We start from the raw sequence: 23,172 nt of genomic DNA, 5'->3' as shown, positions 1-23,172 counted from the left end.
ATTATAATATTTTTATGGACGGTTTGAAATACTTTATCTGTGTTTCAATGTATTCATATGTGCTAAAATAAATGTATTTAATGCCATGTAAAAATGAAATTTAACCAAAAAAAATTTGATTTGATAAAACTGAAACAATAATTTGTTTATATTCAATGGACAGTGGAAAAAACTGCAGTGATAATCAAGACTAAGTAAAATTTAACATAAACAGAAAAAATTTCAAATATTTTAACAAATCAAATTATCAATAAATTAAATTAAAATTGCAAAAAATAAAATATTTTTGAACTATTTAATGAAGAAATTAAAACTTAAAAGTATAAACTTTGAAAATATTATGCCAAAATTGTGTATCATCTTCTCCTCCAAACTAAATCTCTAGAATATGGTATCTTTGGCCAAACAAAACAGACTCATCATTTATAGCCAAATCAATAAATTAACCTAATGAAACTAAATTTTAATTAAATTTATATTTATTAAACTTAAATATTTAATATAAATATATTAGATAATAATATTTATTTAAACTATTATATCTTAAATTTAATATAATTCACATTTTCTTTTAATAAAATTTAGTTGTCCAAACTAACAATTTTCTTTTAAAATTAAATAAAAACAAAAGGTAGATATAAACTAAAATGAAGACTAGTTTTTCAATGATACATTTTCCCCCAAATAGGGCCACAACAGAGTCCATTAAAAAAAAATTTGCTATGAAAAAAGAAAGAAGAGAAATTAGCAGTGTCATAATTAAGAGCCTGTTTGGATTGACTTAAAAGTCGGTTAAATTTACTTTTAAGTCAGTTTTTGACTTTGTTTGGCAAATATAAAAAATGACTTAAAATAAGTCAAAAATGACTTAAAATAAGTTACAAAGTGTTTGATAAAGTAAAAAATAACTTAAAGTAAGTCAGAAATCAAAAAGTCTCCCCCTACTTTTTATTTTCTAACTTAAAAGTTATTTCAATTTAATTTTTTATTTTTGACTTAAAAATTACTTTTTTAAGCCAATCCAATTGGCTCTAAGTGTTTGAGAGCCCGGGTTAAAGACAAATTCGTTTCCTTTTTTGCTTCCTAGGTTTTAATTCTTAAAATCTCAATTTGAATTTAGCAGACCTATTAGTATATAAATGAATCTTTTATCTTTTGTATTAATTTTTTATGATTACTTGTGTTGAATTGAAACAACCGTATCAATCATCATCCAAACTGACACCATTTGATTTCAACGGACTGAACAAGGTCTAAATCTTTATCGTATATTTATAATAAATTTTTAAGTTAGGTTTTGCACTAGACGTGAAATCCAAAGAAGAAACCCAGAGGGGGCTCATTGGAATATGTGGTCTATACTTATATATATATATATATATATATATATATATATATATAATTTAATAATTAATATTTTTTTTTCAGTTGACAATATAATATTTCTTGTACTCCCTTCGTCCCATATTATAAGTCACCCATTTTTTAAAATAGTTGAACCACAATATATGTCATTTTATAAAATTTATGCATAAATTACCAGACGAGAGAGAGTTGCTCGGATGGTAAGCACCCTCACTTCCAAGCTGAAGGTTGCGAGTTCGAGTCATCAAGAAAGTAAAAGGGGTGGGAGCTTCTCGGGAGGGAAAAAAAATGCATAAATTGCCATATTTTTCCCATTATACCCTTGATTGATTAATTAATTAATCTTGAAAATATATTTACTTTGATTAACCTAAGGAAATCTACAAGTAATTAATTTGATTGGGAGAGTACTTCACCCTATTTAGTACAAGGAGGTTGAGCCAGGGTTGTTGCAGACTTCATTCTGCCATTGCTTCTTAATACGGTGCTTCTCACAATTAACATTTTACATCGCCTTCATCAGATTTGTTTGGTTTGTCTGTTTTTATGTGTTTGAGCGAACTGAATTTGGGGATTTTTGCTTTGTGATTTTGAACAAACCTTCAACTTTATTTATTTATAGGACCTTTTTTCTGTTGTGTTGGTTGAATTCAGTGTTTTTACCAACTGAGATAGTTTGAAATTCTTACATTATGATCATACAATCAATTGATTGTAACTGAAAGAGTTTGAATTGAACTCAATGGAAGAGCATCTGAATATTTATGTATTATATTATCTTGTAGGTAAATTGCTTTGTTGTGTTGATGAATGCAATCTGAGTGACCACAAAAGTTCAATTCTTCTCGATCTACAGAAAAGTCGAGCAGCGGTATGGATGATTTGCCGACTTTCAATGCTGAGAATATGCAAAACAACATGAAAGTTATTCTGTACAGGTTGGCTTTAGTTTGACACCGTATTAAGGTGGAGTGAAATTATCGTTCCTTGCTGTTTCTTGATGATTTTGTCTAGTAATAATTTAGCTGATTTTTTTATAAAGTCTCGACGTAAATTGATACAGACTGTCGATGTGAATTTCATCCTCAGTCATGTGAGCAGACTGATTGTTACTCGATTACAGGAATTCCCAATGAATTAGAGGATCGAGTTACTGTTTCAGGAGTAACCTTGAGAATACAGTTGAAGAAGAAGAGAGTTTAGGAAGAGAGAAGAATTCTGTATTTCCATATATGCAATGAGTTGATTACAAGCTATATAGTAATTGACTAGCCAAGATATACAACTATTGATTCACTAATCTAACAGAAATCAGTTAGAACTGCCCAACTGCTTTCACTGTAGCTGTCTAACAGAATTAACTACTTTCCGGAAGCCTAAATCTAACTCTAACTCCTTAATTGTGTATCAGTACTCCCTCCTAGTAAAAGATCCTTGTCCTCAAGGATCAAACAAGGGAAATCTTGTCTTCAAAACAGTTGGAAACTCCCAGGTAGCTCTGCAGGTAGTCCAAACCACTTAACCAACAATTGAGCCACAACCTTGTTTCCCCTCTTAACAATTGTCCTTTGCAACACCATCTCAGGGTCAGGACAACGATGATTGGCCAAATCAATAGTAGGAGGATGAGATATCTGAGAAGGCACTTCATAGCATCTCCTTAACAATGACACATCAATCGTGGGATGTACTTTGACAGAAGTAGGCAACTAGAGAGTGTAAGCTACTGGACCAACTCTTCTAATAATCTGGAATGGGCCATATACATGGCAACTAACTTGTGGGACAAATGGTTAGAAATTGTGGCTTGCTTATAAGGTGAAATACACCCAATCCCCTACATCAAAATGTCTATCACTTCTATGAGAGTCAGCTTGTTGTTTCATTCTGAGCTGAGCCCTCCTTAAGTGATGTTTTAGTTGAAGTCTAAGCTCTTTATTTACCAATGTACCATCAACTTCAGCAAAAGCTGATTCACCTAGTAGATAAGAGAGTGCAGCGTGGGAGGTCTGCCATATAGAGCTTCATAAGGAGTTGTCTGAATTGTTGAATGATGACATGTATTATACCAACACTCAGCCCTTGGTAAGTAAGAAAACCAGTTGGAAGCATCATCATTGCAATAACACCTCAGGTAGGTCTCTAGGCATCTTTTGAGTACCTCAGTTTGGCCATCGCACTAAGGGTGATTTACTGAAGAAGTATGCAAGAGAATTTCTTCCAATGTGAAATGTAAAAAGTTCCTGCCAAAAGGAACTCAAGAAGACAACATCTCTATCACTAGTAATTGCATCAGGCAATACATGCAGTCTAACAATTGTGTCCAAAAACACCTTAGCAACTAATTGAGCTGTATAAGGGTGTTTGAGTGGAAGGAAATGGCCATATTTGCTGTGTCTATCCACTACCACCAAGATTACTTCATAACCCTGTGACTTAGGTAGACCATCAATAAAATCCATTTGGGACCAAACTATGTCAGAAATTGGCAATGGTTGTAGGAGGCCAGGGTAAGCAGCTAAGTTTGATTTGTTTCTCTGGCACACATCACACTTTTGTATAAATTCTTTCACCTCCTTTCTCATATTTTTCCAATAGAACAATGTCAGTAGTCTTTTGAGAGTAGCTTCAACACCTGAATGACCCCCACGTGGACTAGCATGTCATAAAGTCGTAATGTCAGTCCTTAAACTTTGCACTTTTCCAATGACCAGTTTTCTCTTTCTCTGCAATTGACCTTGTATCCAAGTGAAATGCTTGAGTATTAGGGTTTGCTTGTAATTTTTCAATGAGCTGTTTGAGCTCTCGATCTGAAGTCCAGCTATCCGCAATAGCCTGAAAAAGACCAGTTTGGTAGGAGAAATGACTAGAGCCAATAAGTCAGCCCAATGACTCTTGAATGTGCATCTGCCACTTTGTTCTCAAGTCCTGTTTTTTACTCAATAGTGTAATCAAATGGTATAAGTTTGGTAAGCCACAACAACTGAGAATTAGTATGCAACTTCTGTTCCATCACGAACTTTAATGTCTTCTGATAAGTTCTAATTACAAAATTCTGCCCAAGTAAATATTGTGACCATGTAGTGATAGCATGTACAATAGCTAGCAACTCTCTAACATATACTGTCAAAGGCAGGCCCTATGCCTAGGAGAAAGAGCCTTGCTAATAAAAGTAATGGGGTGGCCCTCCTGCATGAGAACTACCCCAATACTACTTCCACTAGCATCAATGTCTACAATAAATGTCTTAGTTGCATAAGGCAGTGCTAACATTGGAGACTTAGTCAACTTGTCCTTCAGTTGTGCTAAAGCAACATTTGCCTCTGTAGACCATTTAAAACCACCTTTCCTCAAGAGATCTGTTAATGGTTTACAAATGATACCAAACCCTTGAATAAACCTTCTATAATAACCAGCTAGTCCCTAAAACCCTCTCAACTATTCAAGAGTAGTAAGGGTAGGCCAGTTTTTACCTCAGTTGCGCGGACTCTTCACTTTTGATGCCGCACCCGTCTCGGATTCTTCAAAAATACACTACTTTTGGCGAATTCAACACGCACCCGTTGGCATTTTTGAAGAGTCCGAGCAACATAGGTTTTTACAACCTCAACCTTCTGAGGATTAGTAGATACGCCATGTTCAATAATGAAGTGTCCCAAGTACACTATTTTCAACACCCTAAAGAAACATTTACTTGCCTTAGCATACAATTGATGTTGCTGCATTACTTCAAAAATAGCCATGAGGTGCTTCAAATGATCGTCCATACACTTGCTATAAGTGAGAATATCATCAAGGAAAACCAACACAAACTAACTTAAAAAAGGAATGAAAGACAAGAGTTCATAAGTCCTTGAAATGTGGCAGGAGCTTTTGATAAACCCAAAGGGCATCACAGGTATCCAAAATGACCTAAATGCGTCTAAAAGTTGTCTTTGATATGTCTTCTACTGCCATTCTCAGTTGGTGATAACCTGATATCACGTCAATTTTAGAATAAATTTTACATCCTCCAAGCTCATCTAATAAATCCTCTACAATAGGTATAGGAAATTTATTCTTTACAATGTATTTGTTTAAGTCCCGATAATCCACACACATCCTCCAAGAGCCATCCTTTTTTCCAACCAAAACCACAAGGGCAGCAAATGAGCTACAACTAGACTGAATTATCCCTTGATCTAGCATTTGTTGTACTAACCCTTCAATGATATCCTTCTTCACAGAGGGTACCAGTGTTGTGAAAAACGACAAAAAGCGCGCTTTAAGCGCGAAGTGAGGCGAGGCGCACTCACTATATCTTTATGCTCTGAAGCGAGGCGATGATTAAAAAGCGAGTGCTTCAACTGCTGAAGCGAGAAGCGTGCTTAAAGAAAAGGTGAGAACAAGTGCGCTTAAATGAAAAAGGCACAAATTAGGGGTTTTTTTTAATAAAAAATTGCAAGTTTTTAATTTTTTTTTGAAAATATACTGGGCTGCTTTGACTTCTGCGACTTCCAATTATTTCCCTCCGACTGCTGCGAGGTTAGTTCTCTTCTCTTCTCTTCTCTTCTACTCTTCCGGCTGCGATTGCTGCGAGGTTGTTGACTGCTGCAGTGCAGTGTTGCTCTGTTTTTTCTCTTCTCTTTGGTCACTACTATGTTTTTTTTTCTATTTTTGTATGCTGGTTGCTGCTCTGTTCTATCTTTATATTTTTTCCTTACTTTATTTGCTGTTTTGTTACTTAGTTACTCTTCTTTATTTTGCTTGTAGTAAAGTTATATTTTCTTATTCAATGTCACAAAAAAGGGATCCTGCTTGGGCGTATGGAACTCGTATGGGAAGTATCACAAAAGTCAAATGTATCTTTTGTGATGTGACATACAATGGCGGAATATTTTGTCACAAAAAGCATCTTATTGGTGGTTATAGAGATGTAAAAGTATGTCTGAAGGTCCTGGATAGTGTGAAGGAAGAGATCAAAGAGTATTAGCTGAAAAAAATGAGTTTAAACTCAAATGAACCATGAAGCATCCATGGTTAATCTTGTTGATGATGATGAAATGGATGATAATGAAGTTGAAGTGAATATGCCGATTGGGCCTCCCTCAAAATGTCAAAAGAAGCCTCCAAGTAGTGGGAGTGGGTCATCCACCAATAGCAATGTCAAGGGTCCTATAAATCTCTATTTCTCGCAAAAACCAAATGAAAAGGGAAAAGGTGGACCTATTGATTTAGAGGCTTCTAAGAAGATTTTAAGGGATCATGCTGTATCTGCTTTTGCTAGGTGGATGTATGATGCAACGCTTCCTTTTAATTGTGTTAATTACAACGAGAGTTTTGGTGAATTCATTGTGGCAATAGGACAATATGGCCCTGGAATGAAGCCCCCCACCTATCGTGAGGTAAGAGTTGATTTTCTAAAAAAGAAGGTGTAAAAGACAAACAAGATTGTAGAAGAATACAAGGTTCAATGGAAAACGTATGGCTGTTCCATTGTGATGGATAAATGGACAACAAGAAATGGGAAATGGTCACTAATGTTTTGGTGAATTCGCCAAGAGGGAGTGTGTTCCTTGAATCTTATGATGGGAGTGACTCTTCTACTGATTATAATAAGATGTTTAACTTGTTTGAGAAGACTATCTTGAAGATAGGCAAGGAAAATGTGGTACAAGTTGTGGCTGATAATGCAAGTGAGAACAAAAAAGCGGGTGACTTGCATTATCAGTCACAACTTGTACCACATTTTTCTTGCCTATCTTCAAGATAGTATTCTCAACAAGTTAAACATCTTATTAGAATCAGTAGAAGAGTCACTAGCATCATAAGATTCAAGGAACACACTCCCTCTTGGCGAATTCACCAAACATTAATGACCATTTTTTCTTGTTGTCCATTTATCCATCATAATGGAACAACCATACGTTTTCCATTGAACCTCATGCTCTTCTACAATCTTGTTTGGCTTTTCCACCTCCTTTTTTAGAAAAGGAATTCTTACCTCATGATAGGTGGGGGGCTTCATTCTAGGATCATATTGGCCGACTGCCTCAATGAATTCACCAAAACTCTCGGTGTAATTAACACAATTGAAAGGAAGTCCTGCATCATACATTCAGCTAGCAAAAGTAGATATACCAGGATCCCTTAAAATCTTCCTAGAAGATTCTAAATCAATAGGCCCACATTTTCTGTTTTCATTTGGTTTTTGCGAGAAATAGAGATTTATAGGACCCTTGACATTGCTATTGGTGGACCCACTCTCACTACTTGAAGACTTCTTTTTGATATTTTGAGGGAGGCCCATTGGCATATTCACTTCAACTTCATCAACATCCATTTCATCATCATCAAGAACATTAACCATGGATGCTTCATGGTCATTTGAGTTTTAAATTCATTTTTTTTCCAGCAAATACTCTTTGATCTCTTCCTTCACACTATCCGGGACCTTCGGACATACTTTTACATCTCTATAACCACCAATAAGATGCTTTTTGTGAGGAAATATTCCGCCATTGTATGTCATATCACAAAAGACACATTTGACTTTTGTGTTACTGCCCATAAGAGTTTCATACGCCCAAGTCGGATTCCTTTTTTGTGACATTGAATAAGAAAATACAGCTTACTACAAGCAAAAAAGAGAAGTGTAACTCGGTAACAAAAAAACTAAGGAAAAAAAATAAAGATAGAACAGAGCATCAACCAACATACAACAATAGAAAAAATCAGAGTAGTAGTCGATCAAAGAGAAGAAGAGAACTAACCTAAAGAGAAGTTGCAACTCGCAGCAGTCGGATGGAAAACAATTGGAAGTCACAGCAACCCAAGTATATTTTCAGAAATTAAAAAAAACATACAATTTTATTTTAAAAACCCTAACTAGCTCCTTTTTCATTTAAGCGAGCTTTTTGTTGCCTTTTCTTTAAGCCCACTTCTCACTTCTACTGCTGAAGCGCTTGCTTTTTCAGTAGCGCCTCGCTTCAGAGCATAAAAGCGCAACAAGTGCGCCTTGCCTCGCTTCGCGCTTTGAGCGCGCTTTTGAGACTGATTACCTGAGATTTTAGCCAACTTCCCAGCTCGTTGTAATCTGGCTCCCTGCGCCTCTAAGACAATGCTTCTTCCCTTTGTAATAAAATTCCATTGTGAGCTTACGAAAATTCATTTTGATATCTCCTAAAGTCAACAACCACTAAACACCCAAAACCACTCCACAAGAACTTAGTGGTAATAACAAGAAATCAGTTGAAAACTTAGCACCTTGTAATAACCAAGAAATGGTGCACATTTTGTTTACTTGCATATCATTTCCAATGGCTGCTGCAACCCTTTCAGGACGAATAGATTTGATCTGGCACCCTAACTGCTTGACTAGCTCAATCATTGAAGTTGTGTGAACTTCCTGTATCAATTAAGATGTGCAATGGCTTTCTAAGTGGTAACCAATGTCCTCAATCCCAAAGAACCATTCAAGGCATGAATAGAGATTTCTAGTTGCTCCAATGATTTTCAAGTTCCCGTTCTTGTCCCTCCAATGGCCCATCCAACTCTATTACTGGATCTACCTCCATTCCTTCTTGTTCTTCTATCTCTAGCAGATATAATTGCTTAACGTTCTTGCATTTGTGCCCAAAAACATATTTTTCATCACAAAAATAACAAAGGCCCGTAGTTCTTCTGTCATTCATCTCTTCCATACTCAAGGTCTTCCTATTAACACCTTTGTGTGGCCCTGAGTAACTAGTGCTTGATGTTGGCAATAACCCTTGTTTACTCTGCATTCTATGATCATTTATCCTCCTAGAGGAATTGAAACTCTGAAGTCCAGTTGGTTGCCTTGTCGCAGCAATATAGGCCTCCTCTAGTCTTGCACTTTTATAAGCCTGAGACAATGATATGAATTGGTTATCTTCACAACAATATTTAATTCATACTTCAACCCTCCAATGAAACAACTAATAGCATTTTCCTATGAAAGCTTCATCCTAGTCAGATGTCTCTCAAACATAGCGTGGTACTCCTTTATGCTCCCCACCTGCTTGATCTTTTTTAATCTCCTCCATAGAGTCATCGAAGTCGGTACCAAATCTTTCAACCATGGCCATCACATTCTCGGTCCAAGTTGCAGGTTGTAAGTATTGCTATATCTCATAAAAGAGAGACGCCACTGTATAGCTTCTCCTTCCAGTTGCAAGGCTGCAATTGATCCCTTCTCTTCATCAGTAACATTTTGCGTAAAAAAAAAACTGCTCGATCTTGAACAACCAAGATCTCAAATCCTCTCCAGAAAACCTCAAAACTTCCATTCTCGGCCACCTTGAAAAATTGGAATTATGAGTGTTGTAATTGGTCGGATTCATGGGTCTGTGAATTCTTTCCTCAAAAAGTGTTGCAGCTGAAGGACCGTCCTGTTGCATAGGAGTTGTCTCCCTTCCAGATTCTCGATTGCTGACCAAATGTTCCTTCAACTCCATGACCACTTGATCCAATCTCTTCATGTTTGTAACTTCCCCTGCCGAATTCCCCATTTTTTTATTTTTTTTTGATAACCGAGAAATCTGTCTGTGACCCGTCCTTTGGACCAATCACAGCCTTCTAAATTCGTGGATAATGGGCCCGCCCCTCTACCCTTCTCCACTTAAATACTGGGCTTCGCTTTGCATGGTGTGGGGTTGAACCTGCGACCTAAGCCACAAATCCTCCACCTTTTGCCACTTGAGCTAGGCCTTGGGGGCCCCAAGTCCCCATTTCTGTTGGAGAATTATCGGCAGACCTTGTTTGTTTCGCCATTAAAATCCAAGGATAGATGACTCTGATGCCAATGTTACTCGATTACAGGAATTCTCAATGAATTCGAGGATCGAGTTACTGATTCAGGAGTAACCTCGAGAATACAGTTGAAGAAGAAGAAGAATTAAGAGAGAAGAAGATAGTTTAGGAATAGGGAAGAATTCTGTATTTCCATATATGATAGTACAATGAGTTGATTACATGCTATATAGTTATTGAATGACTGAAATGTACATCTATTAATTCACTAATCTAATAGAAATCAGTTATAACTGCCTAACTGCTTTCACTCTAGCTGTCTAACAGAATTAACTACTTTCCAGAAGCCTAAATCTAACTCTTACTCCTTAATTGTGTATCACTGAAATTAGCCCAACGGAACAACTGGTTGAAATTAGGGATTATATGCACCTGTAGCTTTAACTCCTTCACTGAGGCGTCATTTTGGTGGAACATCTCTAGGATATAGAATAAAAAATATGATATCAGTTTAATTAGACAACATACCTCATAAAAGTAGCCTTAGTGCTAACTTCTTTTCATTTGTGGGATAACACTTCTACATTGGTATGATTAGTATGTATTATGGCCAATTGGGTTACAGTCCTTGATTTTTCCTCCTATCTTTTATTCACCCAAGACTAGTACTCCTTGCACTTGAGCAGAAAGTGAGTTGCCCTTGGTGTAGCTGTATGCTTTCCTGTAATGGCTCGAGGAGATGCGTATAGTCCTTATAAATATCTGTTCTTTTGCCTCAGTAAAGTCCTACAAGTACCAAGTACCTCAATCACCAAATAAACAACCTAACACCCTCAACCAAGAACTGCAGTTTATAATCATATTAATGGCAATTAACCTTTTCAGGTTTCAATTAATGAATTAGTTGTAGTTTTGAATAATTTCTTTTTGATCAGTATGTAATAGCTTTTTGAGTAATTGAACAGTTAATACCTGTTTTCAGTGCTAGTGCAAGTCTTGGGATTACCCTTGTCATTTTGCCTCTACAAGAAAACAACCCCAAGCTCCATAAACTTATATATCTAAAAAAAGGAAAGATAAACAAAATAAATCCAAGCTTTGTGTTGCAACTGTCTATAAAGAAATTTAACTACTTGATCACACAGTTGGATCCGAAGGAAGAATGAAAATATGATTGAGACGAGCGGTCGATCATATGTGAAAAAGTAAAATTCGGTTCTTTTCGTCTTTCTAAGCATTTTTTCCTTGTCATTGGATATCTCCATTTATATTGAGCATTCTTTTGTTCAGCCGCACATTCATGGCAATCATTGGTGGTGTCATTGCCGGCATTCTGGGACTTAATAGCTTGACAGGATTTTATCTTTTATTTTCTTGTCATGGCAATGACTTCAGTAGCACTCACTGCGAAGGCCAAGTTTTCAATCCACTCCTACTTTGACAGTTGGAACAGAATCTTGCTTGATGGATTTTTTGGCGGGCTTATGGTACTTCTTTGCATTCATACTTCTAATAAGATCTCTTCTTCGTGCATTCTTTGTTTCTAATCATTGATCAAGAAATAGTTCATCTGCCTGCTCAATCACCTGCATAAGAAACGGTTACAATGATAGAATATTGTAAAAAAATTACTCCCTCTGTCCCAATTTATGTGACACTTTTCTTTATTTCGAGAGTCAAATAGTTTACGTTTGATCGGAAATTTGCGCATGGAATCTTCAAATTTTTGAAATGAAATTTATATATTTGTAAACTACGTAAAAAGTACTATAAGCCATAATAATTGATAATTCAAAATGTTTAAAAGATTTATGAAAAACTTACGGTCCAAGATAGACTTGTTTGAATCTCGAAATCCGAAAAGTGCCACATAAAATGGGACGGAGGGAGTACTTTCTTTCAAAGTCATACTCCCCATTTCAATTTGTTTGTCCTACTTTCGTTTTTAGTCCATTTAAAAAAGAATTGCTCTTCCTTTTTTGACAACTCTTTAATTTCAACTTTCCACATGGCATGTTTAAGACCACAAGATTAAAGGGCATTTTGGTGCATTTGACATATTTTTAATTTAAGACCACAAGATTCAAAAACCGTCTTTACTTTTTTAAACTCCGTGCGAAGTCAAAACATGACAAACAAATTGAAACAAGTGGAGTAATATTTTTTTGAAGCCCTAGTTAGTTCGTCTATCCTGCTTCATTTTATCTACCTGTTTCTTTAATACCCTTTTGGAAATTTTTTCTCATTCATTTTCCAGTTATGAATTCTTTCCATATCATCTTGACTTTTCTTTCTTCAAATTTCTCTTTAAGTTACTTAACTATTGGAACTTATTTTCTATCTCAGTGATACTTTGTTGATTAGAATCATGTTTATTAGTATTCCTGTGGATCTTCTTAATTATTTTTAGGGTGATGGGTGTTGATTTCTAGGGTTTTTTTTTTTGGTAACTAATAAAGAACTAGGTTTTCCTGGGAATCTGTGGAAAAGGGGTCGATTTCTAGGTTTTGGTAGTCTATGAACTACCTTTTAGTTTCGATATAGTATCCAACATAACAGTTTCACTGCTTGATTGTTGAGAGAAATTTATCATCTTTGCATGATGATTTCAAATTGTTAATCTAGCTTTATACCCTTAGTTTGACACTCAATTAACATTGTTTCTTCTCTTTGCAGTCATTTGTGCTCTTCTGGACGTATCCTTCTTATGAAAGACTTACACATTTTTCCCCTCCCTTAATAAAACTATCTGAACTATGTTGTCAAAGTTTTCAAGTTTTACTATCATAGCAACAAGATAGGAATGACTCTGCAAATATCATCAGGTTAGAGTAGCTGTCAACATATTATCCTTTACCTTCCGTCCTCTCTCCTAAGAAATACTAACTGCCATTGTTGAGGAAAAAAATGTCCGGAACAAAAACATATATGCATATATTGTAAGATTTTGTGTTCTCAATGTTTTTTAAGAACACTTTTCAACCAAAACAGGTATTTTGATGAAGTTTCTCTGGGGAAAAGTTCTGAAATAACTTAACCAAAACAAGTTTTTAAAGATCTTTTGTAGATATGAACTGGCAGCATCAGTGCCAATACTGTCCTTGCATATCTTGCGTGGTCTCTATGTGCATTTACCATATCATCACTTGCATGGTGTTGTATCCTATAATACATTCCTATAATTCCTTAACACACAAAAGATTTGTGTATGACATTGTGCATATATTCTGAGGGTCTTGTGTGAGATGAAGACCTTCACTATCCTTGATGCTGGAAGCTAGCTCACGTGCACATCAAGAAGATGCTAGACATTTTCAAGTTCAAAGTAGAGGATATTCAAAGTTTGCACTCACGGTTTTCCTTTCTTTTAAGCTTTGCTTGAAATTATTACCGCGGAACAAATCAGTGTTTCAAATTTTAGAGTTGGGAGTAGTTGAACATTTTGATCTTGAGTATAGTTTTTGTTAGGTTACTTATATTTTGAGTTGAAAAGCTTGAGTGATTGTATAAGGCTATAAGCAGTTAGACATTTGAAATCACTGTTGAATGATATACACAAGCTGGTAATCACCGCCTAATCTAATTATTCAGGTTCAAAGTTGTTGCAGTTGAGCCTTTTTGTTGGTACAAGTTATACGTTCCGACTTTCAGGCCGGCTTTGCCTTAAAGATAGAAAGAAAGAGGTTTTGAAACTGCTCTACTTTGATTTTCAGTAGACATGTAATTTAAACTTTTGAGCATACAAGGAAAATTTGAATTCAAGAGCCAGACTTTATATAAACCCTCAGGGGTTGGCCTGCTGGCAATTGACTTGAGCCTTGGGGTTTGCTCCCTTTCAAGGTCTCAAGTTCGAAACCCACTAGGTGCAAACAATTTCTGAGGGCCATCGGACTGGGTAAAACCTGAATTAACCGTGGTGCACTTGCGGGAAACTTCTTGCCGAGGGCCTGTGCACCCCCGGGATTAGTCGGGGCTCAAAGAGACTCGGACACCCGGTGCAAATCAAAAAAAAAAAAGAGCCAGACTTTATATACAAAGAATCCTAAACTAAGAAGTATAACCCAGTTAGTTGGGTATCTCTTTTCTCTATTTACTCATGTTAAAAAAAGAAACTGTATATCTGCCTTCATTTAATATTTTACACCTGTAAATTAGAAAAAAAGCTCATTACAAGATTGATTTTCTTTCAAAAATATGAAAAAAGAAGCAGAAACTTTCCACTTGGAATATTCTATTCTGTTTGAATTAAACTAATTGTCCATCTCAATTAATCTCTTTCGAGCATCAATCGAGGATCTACGCTAAGATTAACTTTGCAACCTTAACTTATGAATTTGCCTCATGCTAATTAGATTAAATCCATGAATCTACAGTAATAAAACATAGCAAGATACAAAATTCACTACAATAAATCAACACTCAACCCCATAATCGCACCCCTAGATTTGGGATTTTAGCCAAGCATCATAAAAGGAAAAGAAGGTATACCCGTTATGATTTCAGTAATTGGAGAATTGAAATTATGCAATAATCTTTAAGACCCACTTCAATTTGAATCTTCAATTGTCAATTACAAGATTGTAAATTAAGAATATTTCTCAAAAAGTTCAAAAGTTAAGTCTCCAAAACTCATACAAAGTTAGGAACTGAAATTCTTCTCCACAATCACCTCTATTTTCTCTCTCCTTTGGGCTATTTATGATTTCTCAAAATTTAGCCCAAAATCCAACGCGTGATCAACTTGGCGACATTAGTCGGGCTCGCCAAACATATTCGGCGAATAGCCATATGTTCCTTAGCTCGCCCTTCACTTGCTTCAGGTATTTGAACCTCAGTTGACAGACTTGATCGAGTTTGCCTTTCACGTTCGGCGAATTGCCGATTACCACCTTTGTTCGCCTTTAAAGCCTTCATTTTCCTTCCTTGTTGAATTGTGTGATTTGATAATACTAATTAAATGAATATGATGAGTCACTTAATGATATGCCTTGATTTACTGTTGTTGAACATTGGTATTTCTCTTTTCTTGTTTTTTTTGCAGATTAGGGGAAGTTTGAGTATCCACAAAAAAAAAAAAAAAAAAAGAACAAGAAAAAGAGGGAGCATGTTTGAGCTTAAGTGTGGGGTGACGACCCTTGATGAAAATTAAGAGATCATGCTACTAGCTAGGCCTAAAGGCCTCAGGGAGTTTTTCTAACCCTTGTTTTAAATTTTATCTAATGCTTTGGGGACATATCATCTTGTTAAGTGTGGGGTGGAGGAATGAATTCCTAGTTTTTACCGTTTTATTGAGTCTTTTTTTTTTAGGATGGGTTCCTTGGCTTTTGTTTTCGGTTCTTTTCCTGAGGATAGTCCCTTTGAACCAAGTGTTTATTTTATTTTTTTTTATTTTTTTTAGGAATAAATTTTATTTTATTTTATTTTTTTTGGAGAGAAAAGAAAAGACCCTTTTGAGTTATGTGATACTTACTATTTGGGCCTAATTTTTGAGTAGTACTTTCTTGTGAATGCTTGATTAAAAAAAAATGTAGACTCTTTGACATCTAAGCTCATGGTTGTGACTTTGTATATAACTTATTTTATTTTGTAGTTTGTTATGATCCTGTCTCTCTTAGAAGTGGAATTGATCCATCTTGATTGATACTTGTTCCATGTGTGGTGAGACTTTGTTTATTCCATGTTTTGCATCTTAGTCTAGAACTTGCCCTGCATGTCATTGAAACGAAATAAAAAGTGTTGCTTTGTTTAGGAGATGATAATAGGCTTTCTTTGATTTGTCTAGTAAAGTTTTTCCTTTTCAGATATTTTATCACTAATTAGCCCTTTTGAGCCTGTAGCCTTTTATTGGTAGCCATATTTTGCCCTTAACTATTTTGTTGAATCCTTAGTTTTTGCATCTTGCTTCCTTGAGCATTATAGCATAGACTTATTCTAATTATCAATTATGAGAAAAAGGGATGATTGAGTAATCAATGATAGCTACAAAGTGCTTATAAGCCCTTTTTGAAAAAAAAAAAGAAAAAAAAAATGTGACATAAAAAAAAAAAAAGTTACTTTGATGATGGCCCTGGTCCTTCCAAGGATATTGTGCACCTTAACGCATGTAAAATACGTAAGTTGAGGGTGGCTATTATGAAGGGAAACTTTTTTTTTTTTTAAAAAAAAGGATTAAAACATTTTTGAGAGGATGAGAATTACTTGTGAAATAATTGTTAAAGAGAGGGCTGAAAATAAAGAGAAGAAAATAATGGGTTATGAAGTCTAAAATTGCAAAGTGCTTAAGTAAGTGTAAGTCACTATTATATAGCTTTCCTACCCATCCCCTAACCTACAGTACAATCCATTAAAGTCCTATTTGATTCTATTCAAGAATGCTTAATTAGTGGAGATGTACATAATGGGCAAGCATATGGTTCTTTGTGCATACATGTGAATTTTCTTTGTGAGTGTGAGAGTGTTCTTTGATGCCAAGTCCTTAATTTATATTCAATCTGTTGATTCAAGTGTGTGGACTATTTCTTCTTGTGAGGGCACTTGTTTCATGATAGATAAGTGATGTCATTAACTTTCTTTGATGAGAGTAGGAGAACAAACTTAAATTTGATGAGTTCAAAGTCCTTCCTCGAGGTTAGGAGGTTTGTTGTTTATTTGGATGACTTGCATAGTGATTGAGAAGTCTACTTGATGTTTTGAAATTGGTATATGACATAATTGTTTGTATTAACCAAAGTGATGACATTGCTAGTATGATTTTTTTGGGATGAGTTTTAGTGTTTGCTCGAGGACGAACAAAAGTTTAAGTGTGGGGTGTTGATGTGAGACTAAAAATACATATTTTTAATCATTATTTCCTCACATTTATTATTTATATATATCCTTTATGAGTATGAATTTTATGAATTGTGCTAAATGGTATATTTTATTTGTAGGATTAAATTAGTGGAAAAATAAAAAAGTTTGGAGCTAAAACGAATTAAAGATAGAAGGTTGAAGAAGGAAATCAAGCAGACAACTTAATGGATTAAATTGAATAAAATAATATATTTATGTATATAAGGAAAGGCGGCAGCAATTGGAAATTTTCAATTTACCTCTACTGTACACGTCTCACAATGGAAGGCTACAACATCAAAAGAAAATTGACGCGGACAGCTTCACCGAAAATAAAAAGGAATTCGATTCCTTTTGGTTTTGATTTCCTAATTTAAGATGGACTCAATTATTTTATTTAGGGTTTCTATATCTATAAATAGGGCATGAAAAGTTATTCTTGGGGGGCAAGAACCAAGATACAATACATAATATAAATTTTCTTCTAGCTTAGGAACTTTGGAAGAGCCGCCGTGGAGGCCGGAGAATTGTGGTTTATTCTTTCTTCTCCTTTATTATTTATTTGTATTTGTGATTAATAAAAGATAGTTTAGCTATTGTTCTTAACTTTTTATGATTAACACAAGCATATTTATTTTAATAAATTTTGATTGTGTTTTTGAGATAATGAGTAGCTAACTTTCATAACTAGGGTTGTGGGAACCATGAGCGATTAACAAAGTATGAATAGTAAATAAACAATTCTTGACTAGTATTTTGCATGCATTGATAATTCTTTCGTTTAGAAGTCTTTTTAACGGTGGCCAACGTTAGAACTCGCCTTGTTACTACTTGCCGGACCAAGGTGGTAATTAACAAGAAAAGAATTATCAACATAGATTTAGTGTGATACTATCTAATAGGCTAGTGTCGATTGGTGCGAAGTAATAACTAAGCCAAACATCGATTATGATGTCTAATATGAGGTAAAGGTAAGGGTTAGTAAATTATACACACGTAGCCGGACCAAGGTGCGGGGTGAAATTCGCTAGATGCTGGACCAAGGATTTAGAGATACCTAACTTATCACTTCGCATGTAATACACTAGAAAATGATTACTATTATTAGAATTACTGCGTTATGAGCTTATGGGGAACACATTCCTAGTTACTTTTAATAATCTGAATAAATACTTAGTTCAAAACTATCTTTTTATTGTTTTTATTTTATTTTATTTCAATTTAAATCCCCCATTTTTATAACGACTATCGAGTTAAATATTTACTATTGACAATATTCTTCCATATTCTCTATGGGATCGACCCCGACTCATAGTTGGGTAAATATATTACATACGATCGTTTATATTTCTTTTCAAGAAGTATATTTGAACGTTATCAGTATATATAAGTCACTTTCATAACGAGAGATACATTAGCTCTAAATGAAAAAGTTGAGGGGTATATCAAGCCCTTTGTGTTGTAATATATCATATAAGTCAAAATTTTACTTGCCATAAATCATGACAGATTAGTAGATGTTTTACCTGAAAAGGTCATTTAATATATAAATAACCAAATAATCTAGAGTAAATATACAGATAGAGTTATAGAAAGAAATGTGACTTCTATGACATGAAAATTATCTATGACTTCTATGACTTCATTGATACATATATATACTAGTTACATATATACAATTATCTAACCGATATACATACAATCACTATGATTTTACACAAATCAAATGTCTGCAATTTTTACAAATCAAATGCTCCATAGCAAACATAGTTGTATATGGAGCGCAAATAACAAAACTGTTGTTATAGAGCGGTAATATGATTTTTTTATTATAATATTCTTTTGCTAAGTGTCTTAATCTTGATATTTCTTTAATATCATTTTTTGGGGTTACGAAATTCATGGTAAAATGTAATAATATTTATTGTAATATTCTTCTGATAGTTGTTTTAATCTGAGTATTTCACTAATATTATTTATGATATATTCTAGATATATCATATCTTGGGTTCTTTGGTACATATATACATTTTCCTCCATTAATTGTTCTAATAGTTTTATATCTTTCATAGATTCTATCCAATATTGTAAATATTCGTAGTTCATTTTAATCTAAGTTTATTTCTAAATCATACCATTCTATTCTTTCGAGGTCTAAATCATGTAGGTCTATTTCATACCATTCTTGATTTAATATATCTTCTGATTCGTAATCATTAAATATTTTTTCCCATATTATTCTTCTTAATTCAATTATTTATATATTTTAAGTTCATATAAGATTAAAGTTTCGTAGTTTTTTATCATTTCATCATGCATGTATGTAGTCATGTTCTTTATTATGCAGATTTTTTATTTCAAATTATTCCTTTCTATCATATTCATAATTGATTAAATTCATATTAGATTATTATGAACTAGATTATCTTTATCATGTTCTCATGTCACTACTAGCATCGTACTTTAGCGGATACTTCCTTCTTATCAGTGCCTCAACTTAGTTTACTCCCCTAAACAGCTTTCCTCGCCTACCGGTTTCAACATTAGGATGACATAGTATAGAAGTTTTCTCCCTGTTTCCAGTGTGCTAATAAACTAGAAATCATGATTCAAATAATTCTAATACATAATAACTAATATAAATTTATTCAATCATATATATGATATTCAGGAATATATGAAATTAGTTCCGCATATTTTTTGAACAATATACCTTTGCCTCTTGCTCATTCATGCTATCTGAAATATCTGATTGGATTTCAGATTTATCCATTAACTTTCAAGTAGTTAGTATCTTGTAAGAGTTTTTGAAAAGAGAGGATTTTTATTTAGGCGTTGCCTCTTTAAGTTACATATTCGTCCTTTATATAGAAAGGACTTTCATACTACACTACAATAGTGTACTACTATTCACTTTTAACACTTGTCACCTATTAAATCACACCCCCTACCATCCCTTATACTTACCTTACACTTCTACACCTTACTTTACACTTGTCTTTTGTTTTACGACTTTACATCTTTTCTACTTTACAATAAGTCTACAAACAAACAACTTTACATGACTTTTGTGTTTACAAACAAACAATTTTACTATTCCTACTTTACACATGTCCACCATTCCTATCCACTTACTTTAATATGCACATGCATAATAATGCATACTTGACTAATTTACATCTACATCTTTTTCATTATGTTATTTACTTTATCTTCTTTGCCACTTTGTCTGCTAATTGCATCTTATCTTCATCATTTTCTTTTACTCTAAATCGACATCTGGAATTATGTTATTTTCACCGTTACATTTCGAACATATGTGATCAGGATATTTATGTCCAATTAATTTGCAATATCTGGTTAGTAACTCTGTCGAAATAAATCCTGCATTTAGTGCTCTCATCGTAGGTCGTTTTTCTGGCTTAAGTAATGACAAAATCCATCTCTGGACTTCATCCATATCTGATTTCCTTAGCTCCCTTGAATTGGAATAAATCATTAGCTGATCTCTTGCATAGTAGCTCCATATAGCGTTTCCATTTAAATAATTATTTGCTAGCTCCTGTATGATAGTTGATATACCAATTATTCTTTTGTTGGCATAAAAACTTGGTATCTCTATTTTGCATATATCTTCTTGTTGTCCGATGTCCTCGGGTATAATCATATCTTTAGTCAGTCCTATCTTGATAACCTGTATTGGAGGTTTTATTTCCTCGTATAATATATCCGATGGTGCTTTATAGAATTTTATATAAAATAAATTTCCTTTTGTAACTCTTTTGTATGTGACGAATGCTTTGTGTAGCTCCGGTATTTCACCAACTTCTTCTCTGTCGTATGTGTATACGGTATTTAACAGTTTGTAGTTATAACATGTTCTTACTAAATTAGCGTTAGTTTTTTGTCGTGCAATTAACTTGTTATATCCTTGTAACTTTTGTGTCAAATAATCTTGGTTTGGTTCTTTTGTAGTTGATATGGGGTTGCGGTTAAAATAAGTTTGGATTTTGTGTATATTTTCGATATAGGTTCGTGTGATGTAGTTATATGTCTTTTTCTCATTTTGGTTTTGCAAACTATCTGCCTATGTAGATATTTGTGGTTCTACAGACATATGTCTAGGTGTCCTTTGGGTAAATGGTTTTGCGAATAGATGGTTTAAGTTCGCATTTTTATGTTGTTTATCGCCAACTTGTTTGCTTGTACCTGCAGCTGTATTTAAACAAACATTATGGGTTTTAAGGAGTTTCCCATCGTCTCCTTTTAGCTCTGGGTTTTTTCCGTCTTCCGATCGACGTAGCTCCGCATTTTTATAGTCATGCTGCTGACTAGCTTTAGACTTCAAATTATCTGCATTAGTCTTTAGCTTTTGTATCTCGCTGTCCATACTATCCACTTTTGTACAAAGTGTAGTAATAGCTTTGAGTATCTTTTCAATTGTATCTTCTTCCTCAGTCTCAGTCTGAGTAGCTTTGTCGTGATAGGTAATCTGCAATAACATTTTTATCAATTTTTATTACTTCAATTGTAAATATAAAATTTAATATATTTAATACCAATCTCCTTATTTCTTTCGTTGTTACCGAATCTTGTATTTTTCTTGTTAGTCACCACGAGCTTGACATAAATGATTCATTCCCGAATGAGCAGGTATTAGCCGCTACACTTGATCTTATTCCTTGGTTTGCTGATTTTACTATCTATCTTGTTAGTGATTTGATGCCTGAGGAGATGACTTATCAACAAAGGAATAGGTTCCTGCATGATGTGGGAAAGTATTTTTGGGATGAACCTTATCTATACAGGGTGTATGTTGACAACATCATCAGGCGATGTGTTCCTGAAGCTTAGATGTTGCATATTCTCGAAGCCTGTCACTCCTCTCCGGTAGGTGGTCATCATGGAGGTACTCGGACAGCTCATAAAATACTTCAGTCTAGGTACTACTGGTCAATAATTGATCAGGATGCGATGGATGTAGTTAGTAGTTATGATTTATGCCAGCGACAAGGAGCCATCGGCGCCATGAGTTACCCATGACACCTATTCTGGAGGTGGAGTTGTTTGATTTATGGGGAATTGACTTCATAGACCTATTTGTGAGCTCGTATGTGTAGAAGTACATATTGGTTGCAGTGGGTTATGTGTCCAAATTGGTTGAGGAAGTTGTGTTGCCTGAGAATGATGGTAAGAATGTTGCTGGTTTTCTAAAGAAGAATATCCTCTCAAGGTTGGGCACACCCAGAGCTATCATTAGTGATGGTGGTTCTCATTTCTACAATAAGGTATTCAACTCTCTTATGGCTAAATATAGAGTAAAACAACACAAGCTTGCAACACCTTATCACCCACATTCCAGTGGCCAAGTGGAGGTCTCCAACAAAGAAATTAAAGCAATTCTAGCTAAAATGGTGAATGCCAACCGGACAGATTGGGAACGGAAGTTAGATGATGCTTTATGGGCATATCATACAGCTTTCAAGACACCTATTTGTATGTCTCCATATCAATTGGTGTTTGTAAAGGCATGTCATTTGATGATTGATCTTGACCATAAAATACTCGGGGCTTTGAAGAAGTTCAACATTAGTTGGAGCGAAACTGCAAACCTGAGGTTGGATCAGATCAATGAGATGGATGAGTTTCATCTAAGAGCCTATGAGAGGTCTGCACTGTATAAGGAGAAGATGAAGCTATATCATGACAAGCATATTGAGAAAAGAAGCTTCACTCCTGGTGAGTTAGCTTGGTGTTAGTTTTCGACTCCAGACTTTGTTTGTTCCTGGGAAAGTTGAGATCCAAATGGTCTGGACCTTTTAAGGTTACGCAGGTTTTTTCAGTCGGGTGCTACTGAGTTGGAAAATGATAAGGGCGAAAGGTTCAAAGCAAATGGCCAGCGAATCAAGGCATACTTGGATGTTCTATAGGATTTAAAGATTATGGAGGAATACAAACTTAATGAAGTCTGAGTAATCAAGTAACCTGCATCGCACCGCGACATTAAATTGTTCGCTGCTTGGGAGGCAACCCAACATGTATATGTAGTACGTATTTCTCTTTTTCTTTATTTTTCTTAGTTTTTATGGAGTCACTGTGTTGTTGATGTGTGCAGAAGAGAATGGGTTAAAAAGTGCAGGAACTGGGGCAGCCTCACGGACCATGGTGGCCTTCACAGGAACTTTCATGGTCCGTCAATCTTAGCACTAACGAAAAAGAAGT

At 34.8% G+C, this 23,172-nt stretch overlaps 1 protein-coding gene across 1 annotated transcript; it reads left to right on the top strand.

Annotated features, from left to right (window-relative positions):
* Nucleotides 1-1,874: 1,874 nt before the first annotated feature.
* Nucleotides 1,875-13,717, top strand: LOC125876872 (uncharacterized). The gene is given in 5 exon segments (XM_049558135.1): nucleotides 1,875-2,303; nucleotides 11,410-11,476; nucleotides 11,478-11,606; nucleotides 12,796-12,815; nucleotides 13,320-13,717. Coding segments are annotated over 5 exon segments (312 nt in total). The 5' UTR covers nucleotides 1,875-2,238; the 3' UTR covers nucleotides 13,351-13,717.
* Nucleotides 13,718-23,172: the final 9,455 nt, after the last annotated feature.

This window comes from Solanum stenotomum, chromosome 9 (genome assembly GCF_019186545.1).
Source record: "Solanum stenotomum isolate F172 chromosome 9, ASM1918654v1, whole genome shotgun sequence".
Lineage (NCBI taxonomy): Eukaryota > Viridiplantae > Streptophyta > Magnoliopsida > Solanales > Solanaceae > Solanum > Solanum stenotomum.
This window is presented reverse-complemented; position numbering and strand designations above follow the sequence as displayed.